The sequence below is a fragment of the Oncorhynchus masou genome, chromosome 24 (assembly GCF_036934945.1).
Source record: "Oncorhynchus masou masou isolate Uvic2021 chromosome 24, UVic_Omas_1.1, whole genome shotgun sequence".
NCBI classification, from domain to species: domain Eukaryota; kingdom Metazoa; phylum Chordata; class Actinopteri; order Salmoniformes; family Salmonidae; genus Oncorhynchus; species Oncorhynchus masou.
In genome coordinates, this window is record NC_088235.1 from 71,866,263 (window position 1) to 71,883,630 (window position 17,368).

The 17,368-nt window shown below is 40.3% G+C and overlaps 1 protein-coding gene across 3 annotated transcripts; it reads left to right on the forward strand.

Moving 5' to 3' along the window:
- The first annotated feature begins 572 nt into the window (after positions 1–572).
- Positions 573–17,339, forward strand: LOC135512572 (LIM/homeobox protein Lhx8-like). 3 transcript variants are annotated; one of them, XM_064934728.1, is made up of 8 exons: positions 573–822; positions 1,952–2,098; positions 2,301–2,422; positions 2,851–3,071; positions 3,756–3,859; positions 4,139–4,234; positions 15,781–15,970; positions 16,877–17,339. In XM_064934728.1, exons 1-8 carry the CDS (start codon positions 748–750, stop codon positions 16,954–16,956), a joined length of 1,035 nt encoding a protein of 344 aa, XP_064790800.1. In that variant the 5' UTR covers positions 573–747; the 3' UTR covers positions 16,957–17,339. The 3 variants fall into 3 exon arrangements, with proteins under 3 accessions (XP_064790800.1, XP_064790801.1, XP_064790802.1); XM_064934729.1 differs by having other exon boundaries at positions 2,854–3,071; XM_064934730.1 differs by lacking the exon at positions 573–822 and adding an exon at positions 1,530–1,599.
- Positions 17,340–17,368: the final 29 nt, after the last annotated feature.

Consider the following 17,368-nt stretch of genomic DNA (forward strand, 5'->3'; position numbering starts at 1 on the left):
CTCAACACTCTAGCAAGCTTCGTGTAGAACTACTATTTCAATATCTTGTGAGATGTTGTCATAAAGCATTTGTTATGAAACACGAGATACAGGCTGGAACTAAGTGACATTTTGTTGCATCTTTTTATTCAAATAAATGAGGTAGTCTAATGATCATATTCAGATACTATACAACCAGCCTTTCATTACCAATTAATTTAAATAAATGTTGTATTGTCAAATGCCCATGCTATAAATACGCACACTGCCTAGCCTGTCGTTTCATTGTTTGTGCTCAAAATGTTCTGTGCCGTTTCAAAAAAACGAATTTGAATCGAAAGTGAATTAATTTGAAATAACCACTTGGGCATACACTTACATGCCTTTACATAGGCTATCAAATACTCAAAAACAATGGCACCAATTGGAATACTCCATTGAGGTTAATTATATGCCATTGAATGGCATTTTCCTCCTCCTAGGCTTATACAGTAGGCCTATATTTTTTTTTTAAACGATAGTGAATATTTGACAGTAGGCGCGGCCAAAGCAGACAGGGAAATATGAATTATGTCCCTCCCTCAAGAAAACAAAACCTCCTGGGTTGGTATAGGCTAAATCTATAAGTAGGCTATTCTCGGAGTCGAAGGAGACAAAAGGAATAATCGTACCACAAATTTAACTACTCTTGAAAGGGATATTGACATTTGAAACTGTCAGGAAGTTGCTGTTGGGTTGTTTAGCGCACTACCGATAATTACATTTTAAATGCACTGGAAAAGTGAACAGAAATTAGAATGTTGCAATGTTGTTGACGAGAATGAAAACGTTTCCAACGATGGGGTAAGTTCTGCTTTTCTAGCCTAGGACTAACCTACTTAAAAAAGAAAAGGATGGGTCACAGATTCTGCTTTCATCGGAACAAGAATTGGGCCATCCTTTCCCCGCAGCCTGCAAAGATATAGCTATAGGTGTATTGTAAAAAAAAGTGCGCAAAATGATAACAAAAGGGGTTGAAATAGAATTGCTTGAAATTACTTTGCCAATTATACCTGTCAACATTATATTGTCCGTCTTATATAGCGGCAGGTTCAGTGTTTTCACTTCCTAAATATTCAGCAATTAAGACTACTCAAGTAGTTAATGAGACCTCTTCACCTTTAGGTTGTCCCAGGCAAACGTTTGTGTCAAAATTAATTGGTGTTATTAAATAAATCAAATCCCTTTCCCCGTCTACCTCGCGCTGGTTTTGATTGACATGCGAAATTGATACGTTGGGGAGTCAAGCGATGTGCTAAGCAGTTCAAAATCCCCAAATGCAAATCTCAAGAGCATAATGCACATTTGATAACTATTACCTCAAGTGTCGCCTGTTTTTTTTTAAAGTAATGGCTATCCTTCCCTTTTTAAATGTAATTTTGATAATCGCTGGGGTTGCCATGTCAAAAGGTGAAGAGGATGATAGTTATGGGATGTAGCTTGGGGAGGTTTTTTTAAAAGTCGCTGAGTGTGACAGACCAAAATCCCCTGTTCCTATAGCTTGTAGTCATGTGTGAAGATTGCAAAGGCGACGTAGAGGTTATCAGTAGGTGGAGAGAGGGCAGGAGAGAAATTCGAATGGTAAAATTTCCTAATTTGATCTAATGAATAATTTGAAAACTAAAACATGTTTTGCTTACAAATTCACCATGCACTAGGCTACTCACATGCGATTATTTTTTAAGTTATAAAGGTAGAGATGTTTGTTTGTTTGTTTGTTTTGTTTCAATCGCATGAGCCTGTCAAAATAATGTAAAAAAAAGTCATTTAGCAAATAATAATAATAATTGGAATGAACCGGATAACCTGAGACGTCTAATTCCCGCATTAGTAACTGGCACTAATGCGTAATTTGCGCCAACGTTTTTGTTAGCAGGTGTATAAAGTAATATTCCGCAGAACCTGCGTCTTAACCGCGGTATGTTCTATTCAGGGCACACCGGTGGAAGTTTTGGGTGACGATTCCTGCTCCCTCGGCTCATCCTCCCCGTCGCTACAGGCGATGGTGTCTGCACCTCTGTTGGGTAGAACTGTTTGTGCAAGTTGCAGTGAGGACATTTTGGATAAATACTTGCTGAAGGTAACATGTGTGATTGCATCTTGTTGCAACGTTTCACATTTTCTTGGGGTGGTCATTTTCGTGCATAGCTTGTACCTTTTTGTATTGATTTTAGTCGACTTACTGTACAACAATAGTTACCCTTTCTATTAGCATTAGCCTTCTACTAAATAACGTAAGAATATTCTTGTTATTTCATAACTGTATGTTTTTCTTTTCATAGGTTAACGACTTGTGCTGGCATGTGCGTTGTCTCTCCTGTAGCGTGTGCCAAACATCGCTTGGCAGTCATACAAGTTGTTACATCAAAGAAAAAGAGGTCTTTTGCAAATTGGACTACTTTAGGTACTTGCAATTGTTCTTGAATACATAAACGATACAATCGAGTTTTTTTGTTTTGAATGTAAGGCATTTCTATGCGTGTTCACATCATCGTATTTGGCCTAAATAATACATCAATAAATAAACATATTATAATAATTTATTTGTAGCATGTTATTTACAAGATTGGATAGCATGTTGCGGCTACATTTAAAAAATATATATTTTACCCTTATTTTACCATGTAGATTGACTGAGAACACATTCTCATTTACAGCAACGACCTTGGGAATAGTTACAGCTGAGAGGGGGGGGGGGGGTGGGATAAGTCAATATGCTATTTATGATGTCCTTTTATTTGTTTTAGCATTTAATTCCACGGCTAAACCACCATCTAACCGAAATGGCGAGTATTTGCCTGACTATTAAAACCTGTAGACTATTTATTACAGAAGATATGGAACATGGTGCGCGTGCTGCGGTCGAAATATCCACTCTACAGACTGGGTCCGCCGGGCGAAGGGCAATGTGTACCACCTGGCGTGTTTCGCCTGTTTCTCCTGTAAGAGGCAGCTGTCCACGGGGGAAGAGTTTGCCCTGGTGGAGGAGAAGGTGCTGTGTCGTGTCCACTACGACTGTATGCTGGACAACCTGAAACGCGCCGTGGAGAAAGGTGAGCATTCTGCAGCAGAGTAATACAAATATTAGAACAACTTATGCTGGTATAGCGACCTTAATTATGTTGGAAAATAAATCGAATAACCATTACGAAAAGCAGCAATCTTTGTCAATTCAAACATGTACTAATGTTTATTTATTATCAACATAGGTCAGGTGGAGTCTAAATAAGTAGTACTAACAACATAGATGATGTTCAATGGGTTTCTTACTTAAATATCTGATATTTCCACCTGTTCCTGAATAAACCAATGCTTAATGTGGTTCCCGGAGCACCAGTAATGTATATTGTATTATGTTTGTTAATACGTTCTTGGAAACCACTGAGGAAATAATAATACGATGAATGCATTGTCTTTGATTCATCATTTCTGGTCAAATTGATCATATATATGTATACCTTTACTATACTGTAAAATACATCAACCAAAATATAAAGCCCCTTGACATTTATAATAAAACAGCCTAAATTAGATTGTCAATTGATTTTTTTTAAACAACAACTGCCTATTGTCTCTGATAGGGAACAAAAGTAACTTCCCATTTCTCAGATAAGAAGCCATTTGGTGTATAGATGTCAATAAACAAGATAAGCTTTAATATTATTGTCTTATGATTGCCATGTCGAGTATCATGATTATGAGCTCATTAATTAAGAAGATCCATCATCTCTAATCAGGAAGTGGTGTGAACCTAGAGGGGGCGATGCCAACAGAACAGGAAGTGAATCAGCCCAAGCCGTCGAAAAGAGCACGTACCAGCTTCACCGCTGACCAATTACAGGTGAGTATCACCGTACTGTCAATCTCTCCCAAACATAGCCACAATATATATATTACATAGCATTGTGAGATAGCTGGATATTGCATTTTGGTTCAATATGGATTAATGCCACAGGTTTGTTCTATTGAGATTTCAAATCTTAATGGGAGCATAAATTCTGCTTGGCAAGCATCAATTGTCAATAGTGTCTGACTGTTCCCAGTCAATGGGTTCAGGCCAAGTGAGGAACAATGGATGACCACATGTGATTGACCTCTTTAGACCTTATGACCCCTCCAGGTGATGCAGGCCCAGTTTGCCCAGGACAACAACCCAGATGCCCAGACCCTGCAGAAGCTGGCAGAGCAGACAGGCCTGAGTAGGAGAGTCATACAGGTTAGATATTCATACACAGTTCTAATCAACGCATGCCTTAATCAGCATAGGATATGACTGCATTTCTGCAGTTCATTCGTAATATTTTTGAGGATTTGTTACGTTGAAAAACAACCTATGAAAAACACCCTTCTGGGTTTCCCGAAATTTCCTCAAAAACAGCATTCTGGGATTGGTACATCTGTTTACCAAAACAAGTGGTAGGGTGGCTGCTTTGTTGTTGTTAATTGAATTTCAGATTTCCCCTTTAATCCTCATACTACCAACATATTTTACATAAATGGATTACCAACTGGGGTCATTTTGACCCAATAAGAAACACCATTAGACATGTAAAAATCAGCAATAAAAAAATTAATGAAAACAGACTGTTTAGTAAGTTAAGTACAGTTAATTAGCATATTTTGTTCAAACAAAAAAATCATATATAATATATACACAACAGTTGAAAAGTTTGGGGTCACTTAGAAATGTCCTTGTCTTTTTTTAAAGAAAAGCTCATATTTTGTCCATTAAAATAACATCAAATTGATCAGAAATACAGTGTAGACATTGTTCATGTTGTAAATGACTATTGTCGCTGGAAACAGCTGATTTTTAATGGAATATCTACATAGGCTTACAAAGGCCCATTACCAGTAACCATCACTCCTGTGTTCCAATGGCGCGTTGTGTTAGCTAAGCCAAGTTTATCATTTTAAAAGGCAAAACATTACAATTAAATCAATTTTAATCCCACACAACACAATGTTGAAAAGGTAAAGGGGTGTGAGTACTTTCTGAAGGCACTGTATGTGGATTGTACTTTGGAAATATATATATATTATATATATATTCTACCACTTTGACCTTAGAGAGTATTTTGTGTAGATCTTTGACAAAAAATGACAATTAAATAAATTGTAATCCCACTTTGTAACACTAAAAAATGTTGAAGGCACTGCATGTTCTGAAGGCACTGTATGTTGATTGTACTTTGGAAATATTATATATATATAATATATATATATATATATATATATATATATATATATATATATATATACTTACACAAAATACTGAACTTACACAAAATACTCTAATGTCATATATACAATCCACATACAGTGCCTACTCTCTAATGTCAAAGTGGATGAAAAATTCTAACATCTGTAAACAATTAATGAAACATAAAACACTAATATATATTGATTAGATAAGTATTCAACCCCCTAAGTCAATACATGTTAGAATCACCTTTGGCAGCGATTAGAGCTGTGAGTCTTTCTGGGTAAGTTTCTAAGAGCTTTCCACACCTGAATTGTGCAACATTTGCCCTTTATTCTGTTCAAAATTCTTCAAGCTCTGTCAAATTGGTTGTTGATCCTTGCTAGAAAACGATTTTCAGATCTTGACATATATTTTCAAGACGATTTAAGTCAAAACTGTAACTCAGCCACTTAGGAACATTCACTGTCTTTTTGGTAAGTAACTCCAGTGTAGATTTGGCCTGTTTTTTTTAGGTTATTGTCCTGCTGAAAGGTGTCTGGTGGAAAGCAGACTGAACCAGGTTTTCCTCTAGGATTTTGCCTGTCCTTTGCTCCATTCCATTTCTTTTTTTATCCTGAAAGACTCTGTAACTGTCTTAAAGTCACCATTGGCCTCATGGTGAAATCCCTGAGTGGTTTCCTTCCTCTCTGGCAACTGAGTTAGGAAGGATGCCTGTATCTTTGTAGTGACTGGGTATATTGATACACCATCCAAAGTGTAATGAATAACTTTACCATGCTCAAAGGGATATTCAGTGTCTGCTTTTTAAAATGTTTATATATCTACCAATAGTTGCCCTTCTGCGAAGCATTGGAAAACCTCCCTGGTCTATGTGATTGAATCTGTGTTTGAAATTCACTGCTCGACTGATGGACCTTAAAGATAATCGTATGTGTGGGGGAACAGAGATGAGGTAGTCATTAAAAAAAGTATGTTAAAACACTATTCTTGCATACGGAGTGAGTCCAACTTATTATGTGAAACGTTAAGCAAATCTTTACTCCTGAACATATTAGGCTTGCCATAACAAAGGGTTTGAATACTTATTGACTTTTTAGCTTTTAATTTTTTATTAATTTGTACAAATTTTGAAAAACATAAATCGACTTTAACGCTATGGGGTATTCTGTGTAGGCCAGTAACAACACATCTCAATTTGATCCATTTTAAATTCAGGCTGTAAAACAACAAAATATGGAAAAAGTCAAGGGGTGTGAATACTTCCCGAAGGCACTGTCAGTACAAAAAAAATCAGATTTAGCATCAGTTCATTGTAGTATCATTACGTTTTTAGAATTTTTAAGTAAATACTAATTACGTCATATTTATGTGGTAAAAACAACCCCAAAATTCAAAATATACTTAATTTTATTGACAAACATTTATTCATACATTGATCCTGAGAGACAAGGACCATGAATATGGCATAGTTTTCTTTAAGTACTTACCCCACAGCCAGCAGTAGTACCTATGGCATAGTACCTATGGCAGGATGCTTCAAAAATCATGCCCAAATCCTAAAAGTCACTTCAAACCAAATGTTACAGCAACCCAAATACCATAACAAGTTGTACATATAGAATATAGGACAATATTATAGGAAGTCTGGTATTTATATAACATTTCCCAAATAATAACTTTTTTTTCTCCAGAGAGTAAATACCAATTCAGCACTATGTACAGTGCATTTGGAAAGTATTCAGACCCCTTGACTTTTCCCACATTTTGTTACATTTTAGCCTTATTCTAAAATTGATTAAATAATTTCCCCCCTCATCAGTCTATACACAATTCCCCAAAATGAGAAAGCAAAATCAGGTTTAGAAATGTTTGCAAATTTATAAAAAATATAAAAAACTGAAATAAACACATTTACGAAAGTATTCAGACCCTTTACTCAGTACTTTGTTGAAGAACCTTTGGCAGCGATTACAGCCTCGAATCTTCTTGGAGATGACGCTACAAGCTTGGCACACCTGTATTTGGGGAATTTCTCACATTTTTCTCTGCAGATCCTCTCAAGCTCTGTCAGGTTGGATGTGGAGTGTCGCTGCACAGCTATTTTCAGGTCTCTCCATAGATGTTCGATCGGGTTAAATTCTGTGCTCTGGCTGGGCCACTCAATGACATTCAGAGACTTGTCATGAAGCCACTCTTGCGTTATCTTGGCTGTGTGCTTAGGGTCGTTGTCCTGTTGAAAGGTGAACCTTCGACCCAGTCTGAGGTCCTGAGCGCTCTGGAGAATGTTTTCATCAAGAATCTCTCTGTACTTTGCTCTGTTCATCTTTCCATCAATCACAACTGGTGTCCCAGTCCCTACCTCTGAAAAACATCTCCGCAGAATGATGCTGCCACCTCCATGCTTCACCGTAGGGATGGTACCGGGTTTCCTCCAGACGTGACGCTTGGCATTCAGGTCAAAGAGTTCAATCCTGTATTGATCAGACCAGAGAATCTGGTTCCTCATGGTCTGAGAGTCCTTTAGGTGCCTTTTGGCAAACTCCAAGCGGGCTGTCATGTGCCTTTACTGAGGAGTGGCATGCATTTGCGACTCTAACATAAAGGTCTGATTGGTGGAGTGCTGCAGAGATGGTTGTCCTTCTTGACGGTTCTCCCATTTCCACAGAGGAACTCTGGAGCTCTGTCAGAATGACCATTGGGTTATTGGTCACCTCGACTAACCAAGGCCCTTCTCCCTCAATTGCTCAGTTTGGCTGGTTGGCCAGTTGTAGGAAGAGTCTTGGTGGTTCCAAACTTCTTGGGGACCTTCAATGCTTCCAAGGCCCTTCTCCTTCAATTGCTCAGTTTGGCTGGTTGGCCAGCTGTAGGAAGAGTCTTGGTGGTTCCAAACTTCTTGGGGACCTTCAACTTCTTGTGTTCTTGGGGACCTTCAATGCTGCAGAAACTTTTTCGTACCCTTCCCCAGATCTGTTCCTTGACACTATCCTGTCTCTGAGGTTTATGGACAATTCCTTCGACCTCATGGCTTGGTTTTTGCGCTGACGTGCGCTGTCAACTGTAGGACCTTATATAGACAGGCGTGTGCTTTTCCAAATCATGTCCAGTCAATTGAATTTACCACAGGTGGACTCCAATCAAGTTGTAGAAACAAACAGGATGCACCTGAGCTTAATTTCGAGTCTCATAGCAAAGGGTCTGAAAACTTATGTAAACAAGGTATTTCTGTTTTTTAATTGTAATACATTTTCTAACATTTCTAAAAAACAGTTTTTTCTTTGTCATTATGGGGTATTGTGTGTAGATTCATGAGGATTTTTATTTGTATTTAACACATTTTAGAATAAGACCGTAACGTAACAAAATGTGGAAAAAGTCAAGGGGTCTGAATACTTTCCAAATGCACTGTATACATTTAGAGGGTTGCTGGTTTCTGTGTTACAGTTCTACCAAGTATTCATACCACTGAAATACTTTTATGAGCTGTTTTGACTGCAACTAAGCATATACAGTGCCTTGCGAAAGTATTCGGCCCCCTTGAACTTTGCGACCTTTTGCCACATTTCAGGCTTCAAACATAAAGATATAAAACTGTATTTTTTTGTGAAGAATCAACAACAAGTGGGACACAATCATGAAGTGGAACGACATTTATTGGATATTTCAAACTTTTTTAACAAATCAAAAACTGAAAAATTGGGCGTGCAAAATGATTCAGCCCCCTTAAGTTAATACTTTGTAGCGCCACCTTTTGCTGCGATTACAGCTGTAAGTCGCTTGGGGTATGTCTCTATCAGTTTTGCACATCGAGAGACTGAATTTTTTTCCCATTCCTCCTTGCAAAACAGCTCGAGCTCAGTGAGGTTGGATGGAGCGCATTTGTGAACAGCAGTTTTCAGTTCTTTCCACAGATTCTCGATTGGATTCAGGTCTGGACTTTGACTTGGCCATTCTAACACCTGGATATGTTTATTTTTGAACCATTCCATTGTAGATTTTGCTTTATGTTTTGGATCATTGTCTTGTTGGAAGACAAATCTCCGTCCCAGTCTCAGGTCTTTTGCAGACTCCATCAGGTTTTCTTCCAGAATGGTCCTGTATTTGGCTCCATCCATCTTCTCATCAATTTTAACCATCTTCCCTGTCCCTGCTGAAGAAAAGCAGGCCCAAGCCATGATGCTGCCACCACCATGTTTGACAGTGGGGATGGTGTGTTCAGGGTGATGAGCTGTGTTGCTTTTACGCCAAACATAACGTTTTGCATTGTTGCCAAAAAGTTCAATTTTGGTTTCATCTGACCAGAGCACCTTCTTCCACATGTTTGGTGTGTCTCCCAGGTGGCTTGTGGCAAACTTTAAACGACACTTTTTATGGATATCTTTAAGAAATGGCTTTCTTCTTGCCACTCTTCCATAAAGGCCAGATTTGTGCAATATACGACTGATTGTTGTCCTATGGACAGAGTCTCCCACCTCAGCTGTAGATCTCTGCAGTTCATCCAGAGTGATCATGGGCCTCTTGGCTGCATCTCTGATCAGTCTTCTCCTTGTATGAGCTGAAAGTTTAGAGGGACGGCCAGGTCTTGGTAGATTTGCAGTGGTCTGATACTCCTTCAATTTCAATATTATCGCTTGCACAGTGCTCCTTGGGATGTTTAAAGCTTGGGAAATCCTTTTGTATCCAAATCCGGCTTTAAACTTCTTCACAACAGTATCTCGGACCTGCCTGGTGTGTTCCTTGTTCTTCATGATGCTCTCTGCGCTTTTAACGGACCTCTGAGACTATCACAGTGCAGGTGCATTTATACGGAGACTTGATTACACACAGGTGGATTGTATTTATCATCATTAGTCATTTAGGTCAACATTGGATCATTCAGAGATCCTCACTGAACTTCTGGAGAGAGTTTGCTGCACTGAAAGTAAAGGGGCTGAATAATTTTGCACGCCCAATTTTTCAGTTTTTGATTTGTTAAAAAAGTTTGAAATATCCAATAAATGTCGTTCCACTTCATGATTGTGTCCCACTTGTTGTTGATTCTTCACAAAAAAATACAGTTTTATATCTTTATGTTTGAAGCCTGAAATGTGGCAAAAGGTCGCAAAGTTCAAGGGGGCCGAATACTTTCGCAAGGCACTGTATGTAAGGTGATTTTGTACAGTGTCATACATAGTTATAACTTGGTATAACTATAGGACAGTACATAAGGTGCTCCATATCTGCAGGTGATCTGTCTATCTGGACAAAATCACTGATACAGGGCCCCCTCCACCCACTGATGATACCATATGTATAACTGAATGTTATGTCTCCAAAGAAACCTGGATTTAAAAAAAAAATACTTTAAAAATTTGGCCTAGAATAACTACTTTTCAGAGAAAACACACCAAAACAACTCTCTGTAGATTCAGAGTGTTTCTGAGTTCTGTAGTGCAGTTCTATCAAATATTTATACCATTGACAGATTTTTATTGCAAAAAAAAGTTACTTTTTCTTTTGTACACAGTCGTACGAAATGTGGTATAGAAAAGTACAATGTCAGACAAGAGTACATGGTGTGCTATATCTCGGCAGATGATTGGTCTATCTGGTCAAATTCACTGATACAGGTCCCCCTCCACCCTCTGATGGTATGGATAACTTGAGTAACCTAGATTCACATAAAGGTCCTATTTATCAAATGACTACACTCTTCGTAAAAATATCTCCCGTAAGGGTTCTTTGTGGAGGGATAGGGTTCTACCAATAACATTTTTGATCAGAAGAACCCTTTTTGGAAGTCAAGGGTTCTTTGTAAGGCACAGGTTTCTACTAGGAACTTTAACATATTAAGAACTGTTTTTGGAAGAAGAAAAAAAGGTTATTTGATGATTCTTTGGAAGGCAAGAAGGAGTATTTAAAATCAAATCCAATGTTATTGGTCACATACAGATGGTTAGCAGATGTTAATGTGAGTGTGGCAAAATGCTTATGCTTCTGGATCCGACAGTGCAGTAATATCTAACAAGTTATCTAACAATTCCCCAACAACTACCTGTGAATGAGAATATGTACAAAAAATATATGGATGAGCGATGACTGAGCGGCATAGGCAAGGTGCAATAGATGGTAGAAAATACAATACAGTGGGGCAAAAAAGTATTTAGTCAGCCACCAATTGTGCAAGTTCTCCCACTTAAAAAGATGAGAGGCCTGTAATTTTCATGATAGGTACACTTCAACTATGACAGACAAAATGAGAAAAAAAATTCCAGAAAGTCACATTGTAGGATTTTTTATGAATTTATTTGCAAATTATGGTGGAAAATAAGTATTTGATCAATAACAAAAGTTTATCTCAATGCTTTGTTATATACATTTTGTTGGCAATGACAGAGGTCAGACGTTTTCTGTAAGTCTTCACAAGGTTTTCACAAACTGTTGCTGATATTTTGGCCCTTTCCTCCATGCAGATCTCCTCTAGAGCAGTGATGTTTTGGGGCTGTTGCTGGGCAACACAGACTTTCATCTCCCTCCAAAGATTTTCTATTGGGTTGAGATCTGGAGACTGGCTAGGCCACTCCAGGATCTTGAAATGCTTCTTACGAAGCCACTCCTTCGTTGCCCGGGCGGTGTGTTTGGGATCATTGTCATGCTGAAAGACCCAGCCATGTTTCATCTTCAATGCCCTTGCTGATGGAAGGAGGTTTTAACTCAAAATCTCACGATACATGGCCCCATTCATTCTTTCCTTTACATGGATCAGTCATCCTGGTCCCTTGGCAGAAAACAGCCCCAAAGCATGATGTTTCCACCCCCATGCTTCACAGTTGGTATGGTGTTCTTTGGATGCAACTCAGCATTCTTTTTCCTACAAACACGACAAGTTGAGTTTTTACCAAAAAGTTATATTTTGGTTTCATCTGACCATATGACATTCTCCCAATCTTCTTCTGGATCATCCAAATGCTCTCTAGCAAACGTCAGATGGGCCTGGACATGTACTGGCTTAAGCAGGGGGATACGTCTGGCACTGCAGGATTTGAGTCCCTGGCGGCGTAGTGTGTTACTGATGGTAGGCTTTGTTACTTCAAATCAAATCAAATCCAATTTTATTTTTCACATACACATGGTTAGCAGATGTTAATGCGAGTGTAGCGAAATGCTTGTGCTTCTAGTTCCGACAATGCAGTAATAACCAACAAGTAATCTAACGAACAATTCCAAAACTACTGTCTTATACACACAAGTGTAAAGGGATAAAGAATATGTACATAAAGATATATGAATGAGTGATGGTACAGAGCGGCATAGGCAAGATACAGTAGATGGTATCGAGTACAGTATATACATATGAGATGAGTATGTAAACAAAGTGGCATAGTTAAAGTGGCTAGTGATACATGTATTACATAAAGATGCAGTAGATGATATAGAGTACAGTATATACGTATACATATGAGATGAATAATGTAGGGTATGTAAACATTATATTAGGTAGCATTGTTTAAAGTGGCTAGTCATATATTTTACATCATTTCCCATCAATTCCCATTATTAAAGTGGCTGGAGTTGAGTCAGTGTGTTGGCAGCAGCCACTCAATGTTAGTGGTTGCTGTTTAACAGTCTGATGGCCTTGAGATAGAAGCTGTTTTTCAGTCTCTCGGTCCCAGCTTTGATGCACCTGTACTGACCTCGCCTTCATGATGGTAGCGGGGTGAACAGCCAGCGGTTCGGGTGGTTGTTGTCTTTGATGGTATTTTTGTCCTTCCTGTGACATCGGGTGCTGTAGGTGTCATGGAGAGCAGGTAGTTTGCCCCCGGTGATGCGTTTTGCAGACCACACCACCCTCTGGAGAGCCTTGCGGTTGAGGGCAGTGCAGTTGCCGTACCAGGCTGTGATACAGCCCGGCAGGATGCTCTCGATTGTGGATCTGTATAAGATAGTCAGGGTTTTGGGTGATAAGCCACAATTCTTCAGCCTCTTGAGATTGAAGAGGCGCTGTTGCGCCTTCTTCACCACACTGTCTGTGTGGGTGGACCATTTCAGTTTGTCGTTGATGTGTACACCGAGGAACCTAAAACTTCCAGCTTTATCCACTGCTGTCCCTTCGATGTGGATAGGGGGGTGCTCCCTCTACTGTTCCTGAAGTCCACAATAATCTCCTTTGTTTTGTTGACGTTGAGTGAGAGGTTGTTTTCCACACTCCGAGTGCCCTCTCCTCCTCCCTGTAGGCTATCTCGTCGTTGTTGGTAATCAAGCCCACTACTGTTGTGTCGTCTGCAAACTTGATGATTGAGTTGGAGACGTGCGTGTTCACGCAGTCGTGGGTGAACAGGGAGTCCAGGAGGGGGCTGAGCACACACCCTCGTGAGGCCCCAGTGTTGAGGGTCAGCGAGGTGGAGATGGTGTTTCCTACTTTCACCACCTGGGGGCGGCCCATTAGAAAGTCCAGGACACAATTGCACAGGGTGGGGTTGCGGCCCAGGGCCTCCAGCTTGATAATGAGCTTAGAGGGTACTATGGTGTTGAATGATGAGCTGTAGTCAATGAACAGCATTCTTACATAGGTATTCCATTTGTCCAGATGGGATAGGGCAGTGTGCAGTGTGATGGCGATTGCATCGTCTGTGGACCTGTTGGGCGGTATGCAAACTGAAGTGGGTCTAGGGTGGCCGGTAAGGTGGAGGTGATAATCCTTGACTAGTCTCTCAAAGCACTTCATGATGACAGAAGTGAGTGCTACGGGGCGGTAGTCATTTAATTCAGTTATCCTTGCCTTCTTGGGTACAGGAACAATGGTTGCCACCTTGAAGCATGTGGGGACAGCAGACTGGGATAGGGAGCGATAGAATATGTCCGTAAACACACCAGCCAGCTGGTCTGCGCATTCTCTGTGGACGCGGCTAGGGAGGCCATATGGGCCAGCAGCCCTGCGAGGTTTAACACGTTTAAATGTTTTACTCACGTTGGCCACGGAGGGAGGGGGGAGGCACAGTTCTTGGTAGCAGGCCGCGACGGTGGCACTGTATTGTCCTCAAAGTGGGCAAAGAAGGTGTTGATTTTGTCTGGAAGCGTGACGTCGGTGTCTGTGACGTGGCTGGTTTTATTTTTGTAGTCTGTGATTTCCCTGTAGACAGACACTGCCACATACGTCTCGTGTCTAAGCCGTTGAATTGCAACTTCATTTTGTCCCTATACCGGCTTTTCTCTTGTTTGATTGCCTTTCGGAGGGAATAACTACACTTTTTATATTCATCCATATTCCCAGACCTCTTTCCATGGTTAAACGCGGTGGTTCGGGTAGGTTTGGAAGGGAAGAAGGGTTTCACATAGAACCATGAATTATATTTCCCAGCATGCTCTATTGCAGGGAGATTTTCTTTTACTTTGTAAACTGGGTGGTTCAAGCCCTGCATGCTGATTGGCTGAAAGCTGGGGTTTATCAGATCGTATAACATCGGTATGACAGCAGTTTTATTTTTACTGCTCTAATTATATTGGTAACCAGTTTATAATAGCAATAAGGCACGTCATGGGTTTGTGATATATGGCCAATATACCATGGCTCAGTGCTGTGGCCTAGCACTCCGTGTTGCGTCGTACATAAGAACAGCCCTTAGCCTTATTGCTTAAGTAATAGCTGTGTTTTTCCATGCACATTGATTGGCTGATTCATTTAATGCTACACAAAGATAAATAACATACCGTTTTCTAAACTAATCCAATCTGTTAGTAATTGGATTTATTGCACCAGTTACTGAGATGGTTGTTACAGTTTGAATACTGAGACTACCTCAATTATCTAATCTTCCCTACCGTAGCAGTCATTCTGACTGCAGGTTGTGGGTGATTAACAAATCCACTTGTTGGATACCCTAACTCTGGCTGGATTCCAATAGGAATTACACGTCACTTTGAAAGCCAGCACAATGTGACTTGCAGGCCCGATGTGGCCTGTCAACCAGGGGATTCCTAACACCTCTGTGTTAGGGTATAACTAGGCCCTCAAAGAAAGGCCTTATGACATACAGTACAGTATGTAATGTATTGTCATAAATAATACAATTTTAAAGGCTAATAAGGCTGGTGGAACCGTTTATAGAGGGTTCTAGGAAGAACTCTCCAAAGATAAATGGGTTCTTGTTAGAACCCTTCTTAGAGTGTTTTAGGTAGAACCATATAAAGGGGGTTATTTGAAGAACCCTACATATAGGGTTTTAGAACCCTCTGCAAAGGATTCTACCCAGCATCAAAAAGGGTTCCCCTATGGAGACAAACTGAAGAACCCTGTATGGTTCTACTTAGGGAAAAAACGGGGCTAAGAGTGTAAAGGCAGAATTCGGTCCTTTTGGCTGGGGTCAAAATTACCCCAAAGGTCCATATTGATACAGAAACGCTAAACAATTATTTGGATTTATTAAGAACAAGTTGATTGACACAGTCATGAACAATTTGAGTGATTAAACAAACCACCCTAAAATGACCCTCAGTCGGTAGGTAGTAAGTATGAGGGTTAATTAAGTGTGCCACTATTGAATGCCAGTACTAAAACATGACACTTCTTATATCCAATCCAGGTTTGGTTCCAGAACTGCAGAGCGCGCCATAAGAAGCATGTGAGCCCCAACCACTCCTCAGCCACCCCCCTGTCCTCCCTGCAGCCCGGTCGCCACTCTCAGCCCACCCCGGCACCAGAAGAGCTGCAGTACACAGCCTACGGCACTCCAGAGGGCTCCATGCTCACCGCGCTGCACTCCTACATCGATGGTAAGCTGCGAGATAGCCCGCGAGATAGCTTGCACCCCAAATGGCACCCTAGTCCCTTTATAATGCACTACTTTTTGGCCCTATCAGCCCTGGTCAAATGTAGTGCACTATAAAGTGAATAGGGTGCCATTTGGGACATACAATAGGCTGCACCAGAGCCATATAGAAAGACATATGAGTATATCTCTGGGCTGCAGTGTGTTTAGCAGTCAAATAGAGTTATAGGAGCAGTAATCTCTTCTGGACACACTGGAACATAAATGGTATCATTTAAAGTTGTCTGTCAAGAGACTGTGGGTTGCGATGACTTAAAAGAGACAGTATCTCCGGTGCTCTGGTTTTCTGCCACTGGTTATTTGGACGTATCAGGATTGGGTGATGGTGGTGCTTCAAGTGGGATGGGGTATTTCTAGCAATGATTTCAAGCTTAACGTTTCGGAATGGGTCGAGTATCTGACCCAATTACTCAAGATTTTAGTTCTGGTTTTCTGAAATTATAGAAACAGATTTAATAGAGATATTAGGGCTTTGACGAAACATTTGTTTTCAATATGGGATGCGTCCCTAATGGCACCATATTCCCTATATAGTGCCCCTACTTTTGACCAGAGCTCTATGTGCCCTATAAGACCAGAGTAGTGCACTATTTTTTTATTTTACCTTTATTTTACTAGGCAAGTCAGTTAAGAACAAATTCTTATTTTCCATGACGGCCTAGGAAACAGTGGGTTAACTGCCTGTTCAGGGGCAGAACGACAGATTTGTACCTTGTCAGCTCGGGGATTTGAATTTGCAACCTTTTGGTTACTAGTCCAACGCTCTAACCACTAGGCTACCCTGCCGCCCCACTATGAAGTAGTGATGGATGTATTATTAGTGTCTCATGCTTATCCTCTATCTCCACAGTGCACTCCCCTCAGTCTATGCTGTTCCATCCCCTGCTGCCCCCCCACGCCATGACCTCCCTTCCTGTGACCCACGCCTGAGCCAGACACACACACACACACACACAATTTGCCAGAGCCTCACACACCACCAGGGATCTTCAGCCTAGTAGGTTTCTTCTTAACAAATTAATTAAGTGTAACATTTCATGTGACTTGTCAGTAAAGGTCATGTTAGAAGCCTTATCTGTCTGAAAGGGGCCCCATACACACTTAAGTTGTACAATTGATGTTCAATGCATTGGTCACAATGGTTTGATACAGCAGTTTTTTTTCACTTCCAAAAATATACACACAAGTACAATGGTTGAGGAAACAGGTTTGTGCGTACAAACATCTTTTTGTACAATACAAATATGAGTTGCATCACAACCATTGTGTCATACATTATACATCAGTTGGATAACTGTAGTGTGTACAGAGCTGTGTGTATTTATTGCAAAGGGCCACAGTT

What these genes read in the sequence shown, in the direction of transcription:
- LOC135512572 (XM_064934728.1), top strand. Translation starts at nt 748, where the DNA reads ATGCACTGGAAAAGTGAACAGAAATTAGAATGTTGCAATGTTGTTGAC. An exon ending in AAAACGTTTCCAACGATGGG is followed by an intron (nt 823 to 1,951) that starts GTAAGTTCTGCT and finishes TGTTCTATTCAG; the next exon opens with GGCACACCGGTGGAAGTTTT. An exon ending in GAAACGCGCCGTGGAGAAAG is followed by an intron (nt 3,072 to 3,755) that starts GTGAGCATTCTG and finishes ATCTCTAATCAG; the next exon opens with GAAGTGGTGTGAACCTAGAG.